Source organism: Cetorhinus maximus, chromosome 2, assembly GCF_964194155.1.
Source record: "Cetorhinus maximus chromosome 2, sCetMax3.hap1.1, whole genome shotgun sequence".
NCBI lineage: Eukaryota > Metazoa > Chordata > Chondrichthyes > Lamniformes > Cetorhinidae > Cetorhinus > Cetorhinus maximus.
In genome coordinates this window covers 17,594,596-17,618,900 of record NC_135880.1, presented here as the reverse complement: position 1 = coordinate 17,618,900, position 24,305 = coordinate 17,594,596, and the positions used below count along the sequence as shown (strand labels likewise).

At 41.3% G+C, this 24,305-nt stretch overlaps 1 protein-coding gene across 2 annotated transcripts in view; it reads right to left on the bottom strand.

Annotated features, from left to right (window-relative positions):
- The window catches only part of galnt7 (UDP-N-acetyl-alpha-D-galactosamine: polypeptide N-acetylgalactosaminyltransferase 7), a 138,321-nt gene that overhangs the window by 20,668 nt on the left and 93,348 nt on the right, over positions 1-24,305 (bottom strand). Inside the window, exons 3-8 of one of the 2 annotated variants that reach the window (XM_078561451.1) lie at positions 23,225-23,391; positions 18,668-18,798; positions 16,459-16,538; positions 9,985-10,167; positions 2,025-2,142; positions 1,542-1,664 (exon numbers count right to left, since the gene is read on the bottom strand). In XM_078561451.1, the coding sequence (XP_078417577.1) occupies positions 1,542-1,664; positions 2,025-2,142; positions 9,985-10,167; positions 16,459-16,538; positions 18,668-18,798; positions 23,225-23,391 (802 nt within the window). Of the gene's footprint in view, positions 1-1,541; positions 1,665-2,024; positions 2,143-9,633; positions 9,817-9,984; positions 10,168-16,458; positions 16,539-18,667; positions 18,799-23,224; positions 23,392-24,305 lie in introns of both variants that reach the window. The other variant, XM_078561442.1, reaches the window with a different exon arrangement.

Genomic DNA, 24,305 nt, shown 5'->3' with positions numbered 1-24,305 from the left:
TTTCTGTGCTGTAGACCTCTATGGCTCTATGACTCTGAATATATATAAAAAAATAACTTGTGTGAGAGAATTTCTATATTACCATGTGGTGGAACTAGTGTTTGCTTTCAGGTTCACAGACTTTAGAACGAAAGACTTATTTCCACATGTATTCAGTACTTCCTCTTAATTCACATGGTTGTGCACAGTCTGCTTGTTGCTTTGCAAGGCCCCTTCAAGACTGCTACGTGGCGTTGCAGCGCATATCTTAAAAGGGAATATTAGCTGTTTGTGGCCTGTTTGTTGCACTATGCGGTACATTTCAGGTTACTCTGCGGCTGCACATCCATACAGCTTAGATGGAATGTTGTTTAATTAAAGATGACAGTCACCTAGAGTTGGTAACCTGATCATGATCCACTGAACCAATAGCAATGCGATAAGCCGAGTGCTCTTCCATTCAATACTTTTACATAATTGATTCTAAAAGGAAGCACCAGAGATTTAGCACCCAAAGCAAGACCAAATATTTTAAAGAATGTTAGCTGTTTGTTCTTACAATCAATCAGTTAAACTAATACATGTCTGCTGATCTTGTCCATTTGGCATGATGGATTAAATTTGCTGTCATCAGAGGTTGGTGTGGAACTATTAGGGGATGTTACTAAAAGGCAGGGTTAAGGCTGGCCAACCTGCAGTTGCCAGGTCTTCCAGATGTCTGTATGACAGGTCATTAAAACAATTCCAAAATTATTCATTTTATTAATTGAAATGGAACATAAGACATTTGTTGGTCTGTCTTCTGCAACAGAGCTTTATCTAATATAATGGTTTAGTTAAACAAGCAATTGCTGTATTTTCTGATCAGTCAGCCCACCAATCCACCCAGATTCTTTTGCACTGTGAGATAGGGAAGAGATAGAAAATGGCTCAAAGGTCACAACAGAACAATAAATGTTATTAAAGATTTGAAGTAGCAGCACAGAAACGCAACTGCCGATTATCGTTTCTACATCTATAAAACAGACCTAAAAAGTGCTATAATATACATATACAAGGTATATGCACATAAAGAAATTTGAAGAGAAAACTGGACTTATGAATTAGGAGGAGTAGGCCACTCAGCCCCTCAAGCCTACTCTGCCATTCAATAAGATCATGGCTGATCCGAATGTAACCTCAACTCCAAATTCCTGCCTACCCCCGATAACCTTTCACCCTCGTTAATCAAGTCTATCTAGTTCCGCCTTAAAAATATTGAAAGATTCTGCTTCCACCGCCTTTTGAGGAAGAGAGTTCCAAAGACACTCAACCCTTGAGAGAAAAAATTTCTCCTATCTGTGTCTTAAATGTGCGCCCCCTTATTTTTAAACAATGACCCCTAGTTCTAGATTCGCCCACAAGAGGAAACATCTTCTCCACATCCATCCCATCAAGGCCCATGAAATTATGAAGATCCCTGTCAAGTTGCAGACAGAGATCATTTACTTTAACCATTTAATATTATTTATGAAAGTCATTTTGGGATATTCTTCAAGTTGAGTGATTGAACGGATACGAACCTTTAACGTAGGGGATGACCCAACATGAGCAGGTGGTGGATTCCCTGCCCATCCGTGCAGACGATAAATATGCCCCACACGAGAGCAAGGCACAAAAAGCAATTTTCCCCCGCACTGCCATATCTAGAGAAAGACACAGAAAATAAGAGCAAAAAAAAAACATTTGTTGCGTAGGATAAAAATCTTCAATTACTTTTCTCAACAGTTATATAATTATGCACAACAAAAAGGTCAAGCACCCGGATGATATTTTCATATTAGAGCTGCAATCCCTACAAATAAAACTTTTCAGAAATTGTTGAACATTTGATAATAAAAGTACACTGATACAAAATTATATGCATGTTGTCAGGCTCTGTCATTTTCTGACGTAAGTAATGTCACTGTAGTTTGTGTTAACATTGAAGGGCTCTGCCAATGATGTCTTTAAGAGAAATCAGGTTACTAATTTAAGAATTTTATCAGTATTTCTTTGTACATTACCTTATAAGATATCTCGAAGTTTTCACCTCCCCAGATTTGAAGGCCAGGATCATACAGCCCAAGTTCAAAGAAGTAATCTCGTTCAATAGCGAACAAACCCCCAGCCATAGCTGGGGACCTGGGAAAGTCATCGTTGGACAAATAGATAGCAAATTAGAAGTTTCCAGTAGTTGTAGTATTCTTCTTGCACCTAATAGTTTCCGAATGCACGCTTTAAAAATTAAATCCATATAAAACTAATTTAAAGTTGCAGTGCCCTTCTCAATGACAATGCCAATTTCAGCTTAATTTCCTAAATTGAGATACAGCAAATTGTTGATCTAGGGATGTTAGCTGATTTGAAAGTTAGGAACTGTCATTAAAAGCAATAATGCAGCAACATTTTGATAGGTTGCAAACAGTATTTATCACAGGGAGAATAACATTTCTAAAAGGTCAAATATTTTGGAAGATCTTAGATAAGGCTTAAATAAAAGACACTGAAAAAGCTAATGCAACTTAAAGACATGCAAAATTTAAAAAATTAAAAATGCTGGAAACTCTGCATGTGGGAAAAAGGGCAAGTTATTTCTTCAAATATAACCCTTGATGAGTGCCTCCAGCATTTTTTGTTCTTATTTCAGTCAGTATATGCACGTTTTTTTTTGCTTTTTACTTAATAGCATTCAACTTCTACTACTGGGAAATATAACTTCAACTCAAATGTTCGAAAGCAAGTAAGCAAAGTAATGCAAAAGTCGAATTCAGAACCAGTGTTCCATTTCAACACGAATGCCTTTCATCATGCCCTTCAACCCCTCAAACTACCCCACACCCAATTGAACAATACATGTTTTATCAGATCTGTAGATTATATATGTGGTGCGGGTTTGAGAACAGGCAAGTCCCTGTGCTTTGTTTTGGTATGGTTATCAGTTTACGACTGCAAGTCTGGACCTGTTTGCATTGGTCTTCAGTTGTCTTTTCCTATATCAAGACTTCTAAATCTTATTATTCAAACCTCTATCCTCTTTACCTTTGTACTTTCTCCCCTAGAACACTATGAACTTCAAACATTGCTTGCTTTGTTTCAATGCCTTCTGACTGCCAGCTGTTGCGGTATCTCTAAATTTCTCCTCTTACAGTTGATTGTTTTTTGGTTTAACAATCTAATTTAAAAGAAATTCATTCATGGGATGTGGGTGTCGCAGGCTAGGCCCGCATTTATTGCCCGTTCCTAACTGCCCTTGAGAGGGTGGTGGCGTGCTGCCTTCTTGAACTGCTGCAGTCCATGTGGTGTAGGTACAGCCACAGTGCTGTTAGGGAGGGAGTTCCAGGATTTTGACCCAGCAGCAGTGAAAGAACAGCAATATATTTCCAAGTAAGGATGGTGAGTGGCTTGGATGGGAACTTCTAGGTGGTGGTGTTCTCATGTGTCTGCTGCCCTTGTCCTTCTAGGCAGTGATGATAGTGGGTTTGGAAGGTGCTGCCTATAGAGTCCCATTGAGTTCCTGCAGTGCATCTTGTGGATGGTATACACTGCTGCCACTGTGCGTCGGTGGTGGAGGAGTGAAAGTTTGTGGCTGTGGTGCCAATCAAGTGGGCTGTTTTGCCCTGGATGGTGTCAAGCTTCTTGAGCGTTGTTGGAGCTGCACTCATCCAGGCAAGGGGAAAGTATTCCTCCACACTCCTGTTGTATGCCTTGTAGGTGATGGACAGATTTTGGGGAGTCTAGAGAGGTGTTACTCAATGCAGGATGTCTAGTCTCTGACCTGCTCTTATAGCAACAGTATTTATATGGCTAGTTCAAATCAGTTTCTGGCCAGTGGTAACCCCCAGGATGTTGATAGTGGGGGATTCAGTGATGGTAAGGCCATTGAACATCTAGGGGTGATGGTTGGATTCTCTCTTGTTGGAAACGGTCACTGCCTGACACTTTTGTGGTACTAATGTTACTTGTCAGCCCAAGCCTGGATATCGTCCAGTTCTTGCTGTATTTGGACGTGGAATGCTTCAGTGTCTGAGGAGTCACAAACGGTGTTGAACATTGCACAATCAGCAGCAAACACCCACGCTTCTGACCTTATGCTGGAAAGGTCACTGATGAAGCAGTTGAAGATGGTTGGGCTTAGGACACAACCCTGAGGAACTCCTGCAGTGATGTCCTGGGACTGAGATGATTGGTCTCCAACAACCACAACCATCTTCCTTTGTGCTAGGTTTGACTCCAACCAGTGGAGAGTTTTCCCTGATTCCCATCGACTCCAGCTTTGCTAGAGCTCCTTGATACTCTACACTTGGTCAAATGCTGCCTTGATGTCAAGGGCAGTCACTCTCACCTCGGGAGTTCAACTCTTTTGTCCATGCTTGAACCAAGACTGTAATGAGGTCAGGAGGCGAGTGGCCTTGGTGGAACCCAAACTGAGCGTCAGTAAGCAGGTTATTGCTAAGCAAGTGAGGCTTGATAGCACTGTTAATGACCCCTTCCATCACTTTACTGATCGAGGGCGGACTGATGGGGCGGTAATTGGCCGTATTGGATTTCTTCTGCTTTTTGTGGACAGGACATACTTGGGCAATTTTCCACATTGTTGGGCAGATAGCTGCACTGGAACAGCTTGGCTGGGGGTGCAGCATGTTCTGGAATACAAGTCTTCAGTAATATTGCTGGAATATTATCAGGGTTCAAAGCCTTTGCAGTATCCAGTTTCTTCAGCTGTTTCTTGATATCACACTGAGTGAATTGAATTGGTTGAAGACTGGCATCTGTGATGCTGGGGATGCCACTCATGGTGATGAACATTGGAGTCCCCTACCTGAGTACATGCTGCACCCTTGCTACCCTAGAGCTTCCTCCAAATGGTGTTCAACATGGAGGAGTACTGATTCATCAGATGATTCGGTGGGGAATGGGGCACAGTGTGGGCGGTATGTTGTAATCAGCAGGTGGTTTCCTTTCCCATGTTTGACCTAATGCTATGAGACTTCGTGGGGCCCAGAGTTGATGTTGAGGACTCCCAGGGCAACTCCCTCCTGACTACATACCACCACCTCTGCTGGGTCTATCTTGCCTGGGCCTGACTTTTTAGCGATCTGATACAACTGAGTGGCTTGCTAGGCTATTTCAGAGGGCATCAAGAGTCACATGTTGGCTAGATTTCCTAGCTAAAAGGGCATTGGTGAATCAGATGGGTATTTCTGACAATGGTTTCATGGTCATTATTAGACTTATAATTTCAGATTTTTTATTGAATTCAAATTTCACCATTTGCCATGGTGGGATTTGAACCAGAGCATTACCCTGGGTCTCTGAATTACTAGTCCAGTGGCAATACCACTATGCCACCGCCTCCCCCAATCTGAATTTAACTTTGTGGTTTACATTGCTTTCAATTGATACTAAACCAGTCTGGCCCTGTCCATGAAAGGATTCAGAACAGATTTCACCTCTGCTGCATGACTTCACTTCAATCATTGTGACAGGCAATCTTCTCTCATCCATTTTTCAACTTTAAAGGAAGTGATAGTCCAGGTAGCTATCTTGAGCCAAGACAGTCATATTATGGCCCCCAGTGGTTATGAAACTCCAGAACTTGCCTTGGAAACAAGTGCCTGAGTTACTGCCACCACTGGGCTATAGGTTCCTTTATCACTGCAATTCAAAAATTAATATTCCACCAAGTGCATCCACAAACACATGTAAAACCTACCAGCTGGAGAAATTAGAAATAATTTGTAACAAATATACAATTGCATTATTTGCAGCTCAACTGGTCTTTTTACTGACTTCAGTTTAGCCAAAGCAGGGAGAGTGTAGCACAAGCCACAGCTGGTAAAATCAAAGCTTCTACATTCTGAAAACAAACATTTTAACCTTTCATTAAAATATTATAAACAGTACTGGTAATTTTGATTTATAAGAAAAATGCCGTAAAATGAAATGCAACAAACGTAATTTGCAAACCACAATTACACAACATTCTGCTTATTTACAATATTAAATGTAACAGGCTAGCTATGCTCATGCAAAGCACACTTAAGAGCAGGAAAAAGATCAGAAATTAAAAAGTCTTGCAAAAGTGCTTTCTTTTTAAAATAAGAAAGAATCACATTAGGAATGCATCTCAAAACATGGAAACATAGCAGCAGAACCCCATGCATGGTCACAGCTTTTCATTTGGTCAGATCTGCAGAGCACCATAGTATGTTCAGGTAAAGTGGGTCGAAGATGATCAGAACAAGGAAAGTAGAACCACAGGCTTAACTTAGATTTTTCAGGGAGAGGGAGAGTGGAAGAGAATCTCAAACCTGATATAAGGACAGCGCAGTGAAAATCTAAGGGTATTAGAAAGGCAGAATCAGGTTAAAGCTCGCTGCACTCACATAATGTCAAAGAGCTACAATTGTATTTATCTTTATTGTCTACCATATTGTGCAGATTATAAAGATGCATTACAGTGACGGAAGAACTACAACTTACGGTACACCTTTTATTTGCTTAGTTTAGTAACTATTCATGCTTAGAAAATTCGAATGAAAACTGAAAGCCGGCACCATGCATTTAGCTGTCCATGCTCACATGTCAGTCAGGCCACAGCACTCGCAATCAAATGCTAGGCCTTTCCAATGATGCAAGGAGAATCCCGAAATCATTTGCGAGTTGACACAGTGTTGTACAATGTTAGCAACAAATGTATTAGTGCATTCAAAAGAAATTCCTTTGTTACCTATTTCGATGAAGATATTAATCAGTATATATTACAACTAGTGACTACTATCACAGTGAAATTTCTGCTGCTAGGATTCAGGTAAAAAAATTCTTTACAACATTGCTGCTATAATGGAAAGGTGAGTGATTTTTTAAAAAAAAAAAATTCTTTCATGAGATGTGGGCATTGCTGGCAAGACCAGCATTTGTTGCCCATTCCTAATTGCCCTTGAACTGAGTGGTTTGCTAGGCTATTGCAGAGGGCAGTTGAGAGTCAACCACATTGCAGTGGGGCCTGGAGCCGCATGTAGGCCAGACTGGGTAAGGATGGCAGATTTCCTTCCCTAATGGACATTAGCAAATCAGATAAGTTTTTTTTACAACAATCGATGATAGTTGTCATAGTCACCATTATTGAGACTAGCTTTATACTCCAGGTTTATTGATTGAATTTAAATTCCACCAGCTGTGTGGCGGGATTTGAACCCATGCCCCCAGAGGATTAGCCTGGGCCTCTAGATTACTAGTCTGTCTCCTACTTTGTCTTACTCAACATCAAATTTGAAGTCTAAAGAGCAATGGATATTAATTTTACTAAACTATTCATAATCAAGACTATTTTAGTCAATGGTCTATTTTTCCAGTAATAGAAGTCAGTAATGCATCTTATTCTCTGCAAAACAGGATAAATCAGACAGAACCACACACAACATTGTTTTGTAAGGATCGACCAATATTTAATGCTGAAAAAACATTTCCACATGGTGACTTGCAGACTGATGATCTGCACCAATCTGTATTTGATGCTGTGCCATAAATAATACAACCAAAGAAATTGGAAACAGCAAGCTCAAAGAAAAAGGGCTGTTGTGAATTGCTGGTTGGTTCAAGATTGCCATAAAAATGCAAGTCAAAGTTAGGGTAGTCCAACATCAAAAATTCCAAAGTTAGAAATAGACAGGCTTTTTGCTGTCTAGAATTTGCCCTTGAAGATGTTTATCCACTTTGGCATTTGAGAAGGTGTAAGTGCCACAACCTCCCTTGATAAGCTAACCCAAAAACCATCCACCCTTAATAAAGTAATGCTTTCTCACACCATGTCCAAATTCATCCCTGTCCCTTGTTCTGCTATGCTGTACCAAATTAAATGATTCTGATATATCCTCTACATCCCTGCACCTCAACCCTCTTCACTCCAACAAAAAGAATCCAAATTCTCTGAGTGCATCCTCCGAGATTTAATTCTTTAGTCCCCAAGCATAGCTGTTTTCTGCACATTTTGAAATTGGTTACATCCCTTTCTGTAGTGAAGGTTCAAGAACCGTATACAATACTCAAGATCCAATACTTAAGTTTCACTTTGAATAATACACGGTACAGTGGCAGAATAACCTCCTTCAATCTATAACTCTATGAGTTAAGCATCCTTCCTGACAGTAGTCAAACCATGGCTTAATGATTTGAGGGATCAAACTATTAAGACTTCCAGAACGCTTTCCTGGTCTGTTAGGGCCAGTATTTTTCCATTAATCCTATAACCTTTCTGCTGATTTTGTATCCTAATTGCATAGCTTATCAGCTTTGAGATGCACTTGCAAATTATCCACCCACCTTTCCCAACATTCCAATTCCCCCCCAGCCCCTAGGTTGTCTCCATCATTCATCATGTTAACCACCGTCATATTGAGAAGTTATCTGCAAACTTTTGAGATGAGGCCACCAACTTTTCAAGATGACTACAGCAAACTCCTATTCCTCATTTCCAAGGACCCTATGTTTAACATTGCTCAAAACAACTAGATTAATTTCATGACGCTACAGCTAATATTGTGCCCATTAATTTTCTCCGCTAGTTTTTTAAATCCATTCACTCCCACAAGAGCAGCATTGTAATGGCATCAAATGTGAAATTATATTGTAAGATTCATGAAAAATTGTGGTTGGTTTCATGGTAAATAAAAATCGTGGAATTAACTTCACTTTTACACAGTATTTTTAAGAAGAGGGAACAGGTTTGGGTGTGGGAGTTGATGTCTTCTTACTGATGCAGGAAGGGGTTAAAGTTGTATTCCCAGCTCAAGTGCTTTGTGTAATTTTACACTACTGTAATTCAAACCAATTTTCCACCAGAGTTCTTCTCAGGTTTTAGCAATGGAGAAATAACAGAAGCAGTTTGTTTACTTACCTAAATGTATTCACCCATATGCCCATGTAATAAAAGGAGGGGCTTAAAGCTACACCAGATGCCAAGATCTGGTGAGTGAGAAAAAAAATACCCGACAGTGTAATGATATGGTAAACTTCATACAAGTTACTCTCAGTGGAAAATACAAATCCTTCAGCTTTTCCCTTTTGAAACCCATCTTCTTACAAGATATTAATCTCTGCACATTTTGACAGAAATGTCCAAATCACTTAATGCATTCAATGCTGCATTATCTCCTCCAGTTGTACTACTGGAAAAAGTTAACACAATCGCAGCTGTGTGGAATTAGGACACTCCCTCTGCAATGAACGCCAGCTCAGTGCACAAGTATGAGCTGTATCTTGACTATTGCATTATGTGCTAAACTGGAACTTCTGGTTTGTTGTATTTTAGGCACAGTCTCCACACAGAAATTAACAAAGAACTATTGGTCGATCCCTACTTGGCAACAAGCACTTCATGACTTAAATGATTTACGAGTTTTGAAAAACAAGTGAGAAGAGGAGAAGCTCTTGCTTTTAGAACTAGACAAGAATTGGCAATATATGCGAGTGCAGCTTTTTCAGTTCATTGTGAAAATTATTTTTCAGGTAAAGGAGAAAAGAAATATCTAACATATAAAAACAGGAACAAAAACACAAATGGACATTAGTTGGATACAGAATTAGTGCGCAGATTTTTAATCAGTTGCTATTATTAAATGTTCTAATGATTACCAATATGGCTCAGTTCTATGTTTTCTCCTCTCCTTCTCCCGTTTGGACAGAGGGACACGCTTCCACAGCATGCTCCAATCCCATGCTCCTCTAGCAAAACCATCTTCGTCACCACCCCCTTGTGGTGATATCTCGTAAGTATTTCCGTTTATGGCATCTATGAGTGGGACAGTACATGCGGTTCTGCAGCAATATCGTTGGTGGAGGCAGAAAGGGTAGGTGCAAGGATCCATGCGTCAACATATTATTGGAATTAGGGTGAAGGATGCAGCAGGATACATGGGAAAAATAGAAAGATTATAGGACTTAGAGATGTATTGACAAACAATAAATAAATTCAATTGCGATTACCGATAAGGCTCAGTTTTATGCTTTCTTCTGGCCTTTTCACGACTGTTTAATGGTATACGTTTCCACAGCAAGCTCCAATCCCAGGCCCCTCTGGCAAAACCATCCTGATCCCCACCTTGCTGTGGTTCAATGGTAAAGTCATTACCATCTATGTAATCTATAAGTGGAACTGTGCATGTAGTTCTGAAACAAACATTCAAGAACACAATAGATACCAAAAATAGATGGTTACCATTTTGAACCTTCACATTTAACAATTAGCTGCAAAGTGCAACAAAACCTGAGCAAACTAAACTACTGGTGGCATTTAGCAAAGATAAAAAAAAATGAAATTTTACTATTCATTTTACCCTGTCGGTGTTAGAGATTACGTGCCTGAAATAACTTAAAGCTGCTTTTTATCTGGAGTCCCTTTGCATCATTCAGCCAGGCTACTTTTACATAATAATGTTTCAAGTGTGGCAACATTGCTGATATTTCAAAGATCAGCTAATTGAGCAAAGACTAGGAGATGTAACCTGTGTCCTCCAGATCTGCAAGACTCTGTGGTTCATTTATCCATTTGAGGCCCTATCCATCTTTAGCCTGTATGCATATGGCATGCTTTTGTCTTTTATCATATATTAGTCTGGTTGTAAACAATTTATTCTGGATATACATTTTATGATTCATTATTTGCATTGTATATATCTATGAAATATTTAAAATATATATATAAAATGTATATATACATATACCCTCAATAATTATTTCAAAATGGGCACATAAACTGACACTTGGAAAAAAATGCTCACTTGAATGTTTCAAGTTGGCTGAGGGGCATTTTATGATTAACAGGATTTCTCACACTTAAAGCGCAACTTGGTGCACAATTCTTGAGATTTTGTAGCAAGTCAAAATGATAATTAAGGACTGTATTGTAGCTCAGCCCTAAGAAAAATTATTCTCTTAGGTTATCTCAACAACAAATAATTGATTAACAGTAACCCTGTATCATCCATTAGCTCAGAACTATTGTGGATGTCTCAATACTAGGCAGGACAGTGTTTTTTTATCATTATGAGGGTGTACAATACAACTAGAAAATGTAGACATTTGGGTGAATGGAAGCCAATATTTTCACTTCAGTACAGTAGTGAAAATCACAGAATCACACAGTGCAGAAGAGGCCCTTCGGCCCAATGAGTCTGCACCGACATGTGAGAAACACCTGACCTACTACCTAATCCCATTTACCAGCACTTGGCACGTCATAACATTCAAGGCTATGGGCCAAGTGCTCAACCAGGTACCTTTTAAAGGATGTGAGGCAACCTGCCTCCATCGCAGTTACTGAAAAAAGACCAAGAATCTACAAGGACAACTGTTTTTGTCTCTGTCAGTGGCACAGCCTTTATACTATAGAGTGTGAATGTGCAATGATGGAAAGGGAGAGCGGGGGAAGGGGTGGTCAAGTCTATTCTTTCTTTTCAAGAAAAAGTGGTGAGTATAGTGCAAAAAAAATTGGAAGTTGGATAACTACATGAATACTAGGCGGGGATGTCCGTGTAATGTAAAAGCATAAAAACTGTAACACTGGTATTTTATAGCCAGCCAGACACTGCAATAGAGGAACTGTTGGTTTCAATGAAATGATGTCTTACCTTGTAAGATATATTTATTATAAATACTGTAGGTCACCTCCGGCGTTATAGAGTCTTAAACTGAGTCACTTTTCTCCTCCCTCCAATCAAAAGACTCGAGTGATTATCTTTTGCATACTGCCACGTTTTCCAGTTGTGCATCAGCACCAACCGTTAATAGGTAGTAAAGCAGAACAAATGTGCTGCTTTTTGTGTAACTATAGACTAGAAACTGCTACTTGGGGAAGGAAAGAGATTCATCTAGATTTAGACACTGAAGTACAATAACACTGAACAGTAGTCTGAAAGTCAGAAACTGTTCTGAAGAAGAGTCATTAGGACTCGAAACGTTAACTCTGTCTTTCTCTCCACAGATACTGTCAGGCCTGCTGAGCGTTTCCAGAAATTTTTGTTTCAGATTTCCAGCATCCACAGTATTTAGCTTTTGTCTGAAAGTCAGAAGTGCTTTCTCAACTTGAGTTGTCATAAATAGCTTTGAATTACTCAAAATGGACCAAGGGGCCCCGAAGTTTTAAAAAAGGTTAATGTTGCCAAAGTTAACTTTTAGTCAAAGATAGGCCACAAGGGGAGAGTCCTATCCAGCTTCCATTGACTCAGGGCCAACACTGCAATTCCTGTGGATGGAAATAATCTTTTGGCACAGGACTGCTTTTGATATCCGTCAAAACTAGTATTCAACAGAGGCATTAAACCAGGTCCCAAGTGCCCATTCAGGTGAATGTTAAAAGGCCTTACTGCATTAATCAAAGGGGGACAGGGATTTCTCCCAGGTGTCCCACCAACATTTCCCTCGCCACTGCTTGGACGATGCAGTTGGCACAAAATGGCTGCTGAGTTTGCTAAATGCACTATAAAGTGCACTATTTGAAGGGTTTTGAGATGTTGAAGACGACAAGATAAAACACTGCATCAATGCAAGATTTGAAGTGCTTTTAATCAGAAGCTGGGGAGGCTGGAGTCCAGTCAGTGGCATTTTTATACTGCATGCCAGCAACCCACCTGCACTAGCATCATGTGCAAGCACTACAAATAGAGCTGTTTTACATGCAGACCAGATTCTGCATTGGACATACAACGATAAATGATTGTGGAAGGCAGTTCTATCACTTCAGTCGCCATGCATGCGTGATGTTGTTTAACAACATCTGTAACAAACAAGGTTGTAATATTTAAATCACCGAGGATTTTGATAGGCAGACATGCCTAGCTACTGATCACTTAAGCATTTTGTGTAAACTAAAGCACCTTTTTAAAATATATTTATTCTTGTGATATTGGCACTGCTAGTAGGCCAGCATTTATTGTATATCACTAACTGCCCTTGAGAAGGCGGTGGTGAGCTGCAGTCTTTTTTCTGTTCATTCATGGGATCTGTACATCGCTGGCAAGGCTAGCATTTATTGCCCATGTCATCTCTTCCAGCTTCGTCATTCTCCCTGATGTGGCCTCCATCTTCACTTCATTAAGGCCAAGCGTTACAGATGTGAACCTATATGGCGTACAACTGGTTTAGCCTTTCCTGCCAGATCTGGCTGGGCCACATGAAGCCTGACTGGGTCCTGCTCTACTCTGCTAAAACTGCTCACTGCTCCAGGATCATTCTAGATTGCAAAGCTAAACCCTGACTTCTTTTCCCCATTACCAGCCATCTCCTTAAACCCATCCCTTGGCACCTTCTATTCTCATCCCTAACAACATAACGTAATTCTTATTTTTAAAAATTTGTTCATTCATGGGATGTGGGTGTTGCAGGCAAGGCCAGCAATTATTGCTCAACCCGAATTGCCTCTGAGAAGGTTGTGAGGAGTTGACTTCTTGAACTCCTGTAGCCCATATAATGAAAGTACTCCAACAGTGCTGTTAGAAAGGGAGTTCCAGGATATTGACCTAGTGGTGATTAAGGAACAGTGATATATTTCCAATGCAAAATGGTGTGACTTGAAAAACATTCCATCACTCTTGACTTGTACCTGGTAGTTAGTGGAAATGCTTTGGGGAGTCAGGAGATGAGTTACTTGCTGCAGAATACCCAGCCCCTGACCAGTTCTTGTAACCATCGTTATTTATGTGGCTAGTTCAGTTAAGTTTCTGGTCAATGGTGACATCAGGATGTTGATTCTGGCAATTCAACGATGGTAATGTCATTAATACCAAGGGTTGTGGTTAGGCTCTCACTTGTTGGAGATCAACTGTCACTTACATAAATATGTACAAAGGCATTTTGCATTGATGAAGGGATAAGCACAATGGTCCCACCATTTAGGAAGGAAAGACTTGCATTTTTATTAGATGTTATCACACAATATAAACATCTCAAAACACAACTTATAATGAACTACATTAAAATGCAATACCTTCTGTAGGTAAAATGCAGTGGTCATAAGACCATAAGACATAGGAGCAGAAATTAGGCCATTCGGCCCATCAAGTCTGCTCTGCCATTCAATCATGGCTGATAAGTTTCTCAACCCCATTCTCCCGCCTTCTCCCCATAACCTTTGATCCCCTTACCAATCAAGAACCTATCTATCTCGGTCTTAAATACACTCAATGACCTGGCCTCCACAGCCTTCTGTGGCAATGAATTCCATAGATTCACCACTTTCTGGCTAAAGAAGTTTCTCCTCATCTCTGTTCTAAAAGGTCTTCCCTTTACTTTGAGGCTGTGCCCTCGGGTCCTAGTCTCTCCTACTAATGGAAACATCTTCCCCACGTCCACTCTATCCAGGTCTTTCAGTATTCTGTAAGTTTCAATCAGGTCCCCTCTCATCCTTCTAAACTCCATCGAGTATAGACCCAGAGTCCTCAAATGTCCCTCATATGTTAAGCCTTTCATTCCTGGGATCGTTCTCGTGAACCTCCTCTGGACCCTCTCCAGGGCCAGAACATCCTTCCTGAAATACAGTAAACTGAAAACTGCTCACAATATTCTAAATGTGGTCTGACTAGAGCCTTATAAAGCCTCAGCGGCGCATCCCTGCTTTTATATTCTAGTCCTCTCGAAATAAATGCCAACATTGCATTTGCTTTCCTAACTACCGACTCAACCTGCAAGTTAACCTTAAGAGAATCCTGGACTCGGACTCCCAAGTCCCTTTGCACTCCAGATTTCTGAATTCTCTCCCCATTTAGAAAATAGTCTATGCCTTTATTCTTCCTACCAAAGTGCATGACCTCACACTTGCCCACGTTGTATTCCATCTGCCACTTCTTTGCCCATTCTCCTAAACTGTCTAAATCCTTCTGCAGCCTCCCCACCTCCTCAATACTACCTGTCCCTCCACCTATCCTTGTATCATCTGCAAACTTAGCCAGAGTGCCCTCAGTTCCTTCATCTAGATCATTAATGTATAAAGTGAAAAGTTGTGGTCCCAACACTGACCCTTGCGGAACTCCACTAGTCACCAGCCGCCATCATGAGGAGGACCCCCTTATCCCCACTCTCTGCCTCCTGCCAGACAGCCAATCTTCTATCCTCAGATACAGTCAGATGCAGTTCCCTGATATAGCAATTTAGTGACCGAGTCAATCCTTTTCTGTGACATGGGGGAGAATTTTTGGCTTGGTGAGCGGGGGCGGGGCCTGCTCGCTGAGGTGTAAAATGATGCGGGGTGACGTTGGGCATGTGTCCCGACGTCACCGTACGTCATTTGGATTTTCAGTTTGGCGGACGTGCAGCTGACTCGGCTGCGTGCCCGCCGACCTGTCAAAGGCCTATTAAGGCCATTAATAAACTAAACCTATTGAGAAAGCTACTCAGCAGGCGGAGAGCCCAGGCTGCCTTTGCATTTTTCATGGAACCTCATCCACAGGCGGGATGAGGTTTTATGAAGGGTTTAGAAATCAAATAAAGTTTTTCATTTTTTTTCCTCTTTATTAAAATTATTCAAACTTATGCCTTGGGCAGATTTCTGCGCTCTTTTGTGCACATGCGCGAAAGAGCGCACTCCCGGTTCAGGGAAACACCCCCCACAGGGAGCACACAGCGCTTCACGGGTGCGTGTCACGCTGAGCAGGCCTTAATTGGTCCACCCATGTAAATGGTGGCACTGACCCAATCGGGGGCGCCGATCGGGTCAGTGCACCACCCCCCCCCCCACCCCCTCCCGACAGGGGGAAATTCTTCCCATGGTGTTTGTTGAGGGAAGAATGTTGGCCAGGACACTGGGAAAATTCCCTGCTTTTCTTCAAATAGTTCCCCTGGGATCATTAATGTTCACCAGAATATCTTACTGTCTTTATTTTTTTCCATCTTTGGAAAGATGGAAAATCTTGGTGATTTTCTCTCTTTTCACCTAGCACACAATTTAATTTCTCTAATGTTGTCCTTCAAAAAGAGCTCCCAGTGTCAGTGCTGATTTATGATCCATTAATAGGAAGCATATTTGCTTACAGCTTTCATTGATTTTACTGCAGCAAGACATGAATGACACACTTAAATTCATTCCTAACTGTAACACACATTCATAACCAGATCCTGGGACTTGCACTGCTGACCACCTTGTCTGGAGAGGGCACATGGCTTTACGGTTTGTGATCCTGGGCTACTTACCAAAATTAAACATTCACAATTATCTCAGCAACCGCAAAGATGCTTTGGCAATATGGCAGAGGTGGAACTCACATACCTAAGCGAGAAACAAATAAACCATGCACTCTAATACTGGTGTGCTGATTTGGGGTCGAGATGGGGCGGGAGAGGAAGAGAACCTTGTATTATCCCATTTGAGTAAATAACAATCCCCAAGTTAGTTAAAACCATTAGAAGCGGTTGCATGATCTTTCACAGCCCCTTTCCTGAACTAGGTTGAAATAAAACAGCTTGCCTTACCTGTTTGCAGCAATGGGGGCTATAAGTGGTGCATACCAGTTTGGTCCAACTTCACAATGAGCATCAAGATATATCAGCACCTAAAATGTAAGGGACATAGCTTCAAATGAATCGAGACCATGATTGTCAGATCCTATTTACCTGAGAGCACAAGAAGGTGAATAATCACCAAAGACTATTCAGGCCCATCCACTTTTCACAATTATTTAGATGTATGCTTATATTTCATTTTAATACATGCATATTTATTTTGAATGCACACAAGTGGAGAAAGTATAAAAAGACCAGTTACAAAAAGAGTGAAATAGACACTTTCAGGTGATACAGAATTTCCTGGTGGTCATACACAATGTAAACAAACTGCAAAGTGAAAAAATGAATAAGTTAAAGCGTTGTAGATGTGTTGAAAATACACCATGGAACCAGAGTATTCAGCTAGCCAGTGAGTGTTTACCGTCCACTTGAAGAAACTGTTCTTCGCACATTTTTCCACCATAGTCCCATATCCCTTCAATTACTTCTCCCTCATATACCTTTCGAATCTAATCCTGAATTACATAGTATTTACAATATAAAAACAGGTCATTTGACCCAACAAATCCGTTTTGATCCTTATTCTCCCACCCTTCAGCTAATGCCATCTACACATCCCTCTGCTCCTTTCTTCCTCTTGCACAGCTTTCCAGCCAATCTCTGGCTATAGAATTTTCTTTTGAATTCCCGGTTGGAATTATAGTGAAAATCAGTTGTTCAGTATATTAAAGGATGATAGATTTTTGAGTATTAAAGAAATTAATTGATATGGAGATAGCGCAAGGAGATGAAGCTGAGGCAGACAATCAGCCATGATCTTGTTGAACGGTGGAGCAGGTTTGAAGGGCTAATTAGCCTACTCCAGTTCTTATTTTATTATGAACATCTTAGATTCTTGGCTCCTAATTCTGGTCTCCCCTACAAGTGGAAGCAAAAATTATTTATGTCCATCCTACCAAAGCTTTTCATAACGTTAAAGATTTCAGCCTTCCCTTTCCTAGAGAAAAGAGACCCAAGCCCGAATAATCTTTCCTGATGGGTTTAATCTTTCCTGATGGTTATAATCTCTCAGTTCTGGTATCATTCTTGTATATATTTTTGCATCTTCTCCAATGCCTCTACATCTTTTTCATAATAGAGATCAGAACTGTTCACAGTGCCCATGTAATCTAACCAAGATTCTTTATAAGTTTAACATAACAGCTTTGCTTTTTAATGGTCTTATTGACATGGAAGCAAATACCAACTGCCTGAGGGTCTTGTGTGAAGAAGTTTTTCCTGCCCACAGTTCTAAATCTCCTACATTTCATCTTGTATCTGCAGTTTCTTGGCCCTGACTGGAAACTCAAAAGATTGGAAAAAATTTGCTTCTAAATACAGGCAACGCTCTGCAAGTGCTAATACCTGGATAGTTTGAATGCTTCCACCAAGTCCCATCTCTATCTTAGGAATAACAAATGCCTTGACAGTTCAACAAGTTCCATTTGTACAACACCTTTAATGGAGTAAAATGTCCTAAGGTGCTTCACAGGAATTTAATCAGATAAAAACTGACACAGAGCCAAAGGAGGAAACATTAGGGAAGTGACCAAAGGCTTGGGCAAAGAGTTACATTTTAAAAGAGCATGTTAAAGGAGAAAGGAGAGGCTGGGAAGTTAAAGAAAAAAAATCCCAGACCTTAGGTCCTGGATGGTTGAAAGAGCAGATGCAACAAGTGGCGCAGCAGCATCAACATTCAGGTTTTCAGAATCTAGACATGTTTCCAACAAACTTGCATGCAGAAGTTGAACAAATGAGCCCGATGTTTACTCATCAATGGGCAAAGGCTTCCACCATCCTTGAAAGGAGCTTAAATCTTCACATACGTTGCTCTTGTTCAACTATTTTTGTGTGGCTCAGTGTTGTCTGGAGCTACTATTTGAATTATGTGCATTAAATTGTACTGTTGAAATACTATCCCCTCCAGTGAAAAAACCAAAGATGATTTCACAAAACCTTACATATTAAAAGAAAACAAAGAAGGGGAAAGGTCACTTTACTGAAATGATGGCTGGTTTCACTAATTTGGGAATTCCTCAAACAACAGCACTAAGTGATTATCCTGTCACCAGCAGAGGACAGGAAGAGCTATTAACAAATCGATTTTGAATGAATAAGAATTCAGATTTTACTGTACCTGTCCAAGGTTTGCTTTATGAGCACCGATGCTTCTTGCTTGAATTAATCCTTCTCTTCTTTCATTTCGATAAACCTTGACTAACCCATTCCATTGTTTCAAATACTCGTCCAACCTCTCTTTTAAATGTACTGGAGACGAATCAGCAAAGACAACAAATCAGCAAAATTGTTAAATTGCTTGGAGCCAGGGATATTCTCAACAGCATTTAAAGTAAAAGTCAGAGTTTAAGATAAATCCCAATGCACAGAGCATTCAAGACTTTTCTACCTCTGTCAGTTGCTGGAGCTGAATCATTTTTAAAAAATGAACTAAACATAGAACCCTGTCAATAGCTTTGAGTACCGAAGCTGTTGGGGAAAAACAAGGACCATCTGCCACCAGTCTCTTGCTGAGAGATTTATCTGCCTTCTATTCTGACCATATTGACATTGTCAGAAAAGATTTGAAAGGAAAATTAAGATAAAAAATCTGCGCGTGCATCAATGTGTGTGCGCTTTTTTTTTGTTTAAAAGATTGGCCTTAGGCTAATCCCAGTGTTCACCCTATCAAGCCCTTTCAGAATTTTGTAGGTTTCAATGAGATCGCCTCTTTTGTCTAAACTCTAGAGAATATAGGTCTAATTTACTCAGGCAGTAGCGGATCTTGCTTCACAGCCAATTAAAGGCTGGCTAGGCTATTATTTATTGCCGATCTCTACTTGTCCACGAGAAGCTGGTGGTGATCTGCCTTCTAAAACTGCTGCTGTCCTTGTGGTATAGGTACACCCATAGTGCAGTTAAGGACGGAGCTCCGGGATTTTGACCTAGCGACAGTGAAGGAACAGCGATATATTTCCAAGTCAGGATGGTGAGTGGTTTGGAGGGGAACTGTCAGGTGGTGGGGCTCCCATGTGTCTGCTATCTTTGTCATTCTAGATGGTAGTGGTCGTGGGTTTGGAAGGTACTGTCTAAGGAGCCTTGGTGAGCTGTTGCAGTGCATCTTGTAGATGGTATACACTGCAGCCATTGTGCATTGGTAGTGGAGGGTGCCAATCAAGCGGGCTGCTTTGTCCTGGATTGTGTCAAGCTTCTTCAGTGTTGTTGGAGCTGCATTCATCCAGGCAACTGGAGAATGTTCTGTCACACTCCTGACAGGTGCCTTGTAGCTGGTGGACAGGCTTTGGGGAGTCAGGTGAGTTACTTGTTGCAGGATTCCTAGCCTCTAACTTGCTCTTGTAGCCAGTGTCTGTATGGCTAGTCCAGTTCAGTTTGTGGTCAATGACAACCCCTAGGATGTTGACAGTTACATATACAGGGTTGGGCTGACAAGTGACAAGTAACATTCGTGCCACACAAGTGCAATGCCACCTACCTAGAGGTTCAATGAGCAGGGGGCATGCCGAGAACAGCACTAGACATACCTAAAAATGAAGTGTCAACCTGGTGAAGCTACAACACAGGACTACTTGCATGCCCAACAGAATAAGAAGCAAGCAATAGACAGAGCTAAACAATCCCACAACCAACCAATTATATCTAAGCCCTGCAGTCCTGCCACATCCAGTCGTGAATAGTGGTGGACAATTAAACAACGATCAGTGCTGAACATTGTGCTATCATCAGTGAACACCCCTACTTCTGACCTTATGATGAAAGGAAGGTAATTGATGAAGCAGCTGAAAATGGTTGGGCCGAGGACACTACGCTGAGGAATTCCTGCAGTGATGCCCTGGAACTGAGATGATTGACCTCCAACAACCACATTCCTTTGTGCTAGGTATGACTCCAACCAGTGGAGAGTTTTCCCCCCACCGATTCCCATTGACTCCAGTTTTGCCACACTCAGTCAAATGCTGCCTTGCTGTTAGTGCAGCCACGCTTACTTCATCTCTGGAGTTCAGCCCTTATGTCCATGTTTGAACCAAGGCTGTAATGAGGTCAGGAACTGAGAGGCCCTGGCAGAATCCAAAGTATCAGTGAGCAGGTTATTGCTAAGCAAGTGCCACTTGATCACACTGTCGATGACCCCTTCCATCACTTTCCTAATAATCAAGAGTAGACTGATGGGGCGGTAATTGGCTGGGTTGGATTTGTCCTGCTTTCTATGTGCAGGACATACCTGGGCAATTTTCCATATTGCTGGGTAGATGCCAGTGTTGTAGCTGTACTGGAACAGCTTGGCTAGGGGCATGGCAAGTTCTGGAGCATAAGTCTTCAGTAATATTGCCGGACTGTTGTCAGGGCTCATAGCCTTTGCAGTATTCTGTTCCTTCAGCTGTTTCTTGATATCATGTGGAGTGAATCGAACTGGCTGAAGACTGGCATCTATGATGCTGGGGGTCTCCAGAGGAAGCCAAGATGGCTCATCCACTCGGCACTTCTGGCTGAAGATTGTTGCAAATACTTCATTCAGCCTCGTCTTTTGCACTGATGTGCTGGGCTCCCGCATCATTGAGAATGGAGATATTTGTGGAGTCTCTTCCTCCAGCGAGTTGTTTAATTGTCCACCACTATTCACGACTGGATGTGGCAGGACTGCAGGGCTTAGATATAATTGGTTGGTTGTGGGATTGTTTAGTTTTGTCTATCGCTTGCTGCTTATACTGTTTGGCATGCAAGTAGTCCTGTGTTGTAGCTTCACCAGGTTGACTATTCATTTTTAGGTATGTCTAGTGCTGTTCTCGGCATGCCCCCTGCGCATTGAACCTCTAGTTAGGTGGTAATGGTAGTACTGATATGCCGGGCCACGGGGTTAGATTGTGGTTGAGTACAATTCTGCTGCTGCTGATGACCCACAGCACCGCATGCATGCACAGTCTCGAGTTGCTAGATTGGTTTGAAATCTATCCCATTTAGCATGGTGGTAGTGCCACACAACACAATGAAGGGTATCCTCAATGTGAAGACAGGGCTTCGTCTCCCAAGCACTGTGTGGTGGTCACTCCTACCAACACTGCCATGGTCATATGCATCTGTGGCAGGCAGGTTGGTGAGGATGAGATCAAGTATGTTTTTCCCTCTTGTTGGTTCCCTCACTACCTGCCACAGACCCAGTCTAGCAGCTATGTCCTTTAGGACTCAGCCAGTTTGGTCAGTAGCGATGCTACTGAGCCACTCTTGGTGATGGACACTGAAGTCCCCTACCCAGTATACATCCTGTGCCTTTACCACCTTCAGTGCTTCCTCCAAGTGGTGTTCAACATGGAGGAATACTGATTCATCAGTTGGGGCAGGGGTATTGTATACCACAGATTGTATACCACTGTGCCGCCACCTCTGCTGGGTCTGCCCCGCTGGGTCTGGACAGGACATACCCAGGGGTGGTGATGGTGATGTCTGGGACATGATCTGTAATCTATTCCGTGTGCATGACTATGTCAGGCTGTTGCTTAACTAGCCTGAGAGATAATTTCCACATTTGTGGCATAATCCCCCAGATGTTAGCAGGGTCGACAGGGCTGAGTTTGTTGTCATTTCTGGTGCCCAGGCTGATGCCGGGTGGTCTGTCTGGTTTCATTCTTTATTGACTTGTTTTTTGCAGTTTCATACAACTGTGTGTTTCCAAGGAAATGAAAGTACCAGCTGATTAAAATGCCCAACCTATACAAACAATCCAAGGAAAACCCCTGAAAAATGCACTATGCAACTAACTAGCTACAAGGAGGAAACTTTTGTTAAATATAATTAATACCAAGTCTTCACAATGACCAATTAGAGAACTCCATAGCAATCAAGCTTCCCTTCCCTAAAATTGTGCAAATTTCCCTTTTCTATTTTGTTTGTTGCGATGGTGCATTAAATCATTATGCCACTGCATTCCCATGTTTTATACTGCTTTTGTAGTTGTAAAAATGAAAGAGGACACTTTTGATCAAATTACATTTAGCAACTAATTCTTGCATGTTATTTTTGCAGGCACTACTTCAGTGAGCTGACAGCGCAGGGTGAGAACGAAAATGTGTTCAGAATTTGATTTTGGTTCCCAGCAAGCTCAGAAACTGACACATTTAAAACCTGGGATTCAAAGGCAGCCTTTCAGAACCTGGAGCCTAACGTTGCCTGGCTTGCACAGAATCACTACAGGTGCCATCAAAATAACTAAAAGCAGCCTCAACCTTGGGAAAGGATGCCCCCTTGTGGGTTGCTAAAAGCCTAATAACGTGCTTTTTTAAACATTACTGGATAGCACAAAATCCAAAGGTGGGAAGGGAGTACTTGGAAGGAGTAAAGAAGGGAAACAAACACAAAAGGGGGAAATAAATACATGCAGAATTTAGTACATTATATGGATTATACTGCAGATCGAGTATTATACATTGTACTGTAAACCCTGCTAGGGAAAAGCAGCATTTGAGCAACTACAGCTTATTTTTATACAACTTCATAATGTCATAAAGCCTATCAAACCGCTTCACATGAGAATTATCAGACTAAACTTGACGCCAAGCCAGTTAATGAGATATTAGGAGTTGGACAAAGGGGTAGATTTTAAGCAGTGTCTTAAAGGAGGAGACAGAGATAGAGAGACGGAGAGTTTTATGGAGGGGGTTCCTATGGTTAGGATGTAAGTTCTTACCTTTGTTACTGTAGTCATCAATCATAACTATTTCTGCTAGGTATCTTTTGGGTGTCCTTTTGATCACACTGTGGACTGTCCGCATAAGGGTTGACCATCCTTCATTATGGAAGACAATGATAACACTTGACGTGAGCAGACGATCATCATAATGCCAATTCTTGCATCTGGCAAGACAAAATAGAAATCATATACCTGTACAATACAGAATTCTCAACAATGCTTACTGAGAGCACAATTCAAAAACTAATAAAGAATTAGATTGCTAAATAATCCTCAATGTGCTAAGAATTACACTGACAACCAATTTAAGATAGTCAGGCTCGCAGTGTGACACATTTGGGTGTACTGGAAGCTACATATATTAATACAAAGGGCCCTGTTCTTTGCAGACAGAAAGAACGTTGCGACTGTTTTAGCTGCATCATTCCTCAGGGCAAAGCCTTGACCAATCAGGGTCAAGCTGCCTGGTTTAAATTTCAAACAATGCTTGGCAGTTAACTGTCAGTCATCATCAGTGATGCGTTCTCCATGGCAATGCCACTTGCCAGCCAATCAGTTCTCTCTTCACATACAGTATAAACTGTTGTTTTTCCCCTTATATTGGTATTCTTGCAAGTGTTCTGATGAGTGGAAGGTGAAAAGCTCAGACATGTCTCCTTTTTCAGCAATAATATTATTGCATACCAACCATTTCCTTCTTGCTCCAGTACTTTTCCCAACAGTTTTCTCTTCCACCCATTGATGATGTTAGTCACGCAATACATCCCTAACAACTGATACTTATATATTGCCGTTAACATAATAAAAATGCCCGAAGGCGCTTCATAGGAACATTATAAAACAAAGTTATGAAACTGAGCCACATAAGGAGATATTAGGTCAGATGACCAAACCATTGGTTAAAGAAGTAGATTTTACGCAGTGTCTTAAAGGAGGAAAGTGAGGTAGAGAGGTGTAGGGAGGGTATCCCAAAGCTATGGGCTTAGGCAACCGAAGGCATGGACACCAATGGTGGAGCAATTAAATTGGGCGTGCGCAAGATGGCAGAATTAGAGGAGTGAAGATATCTTAGAGGGTT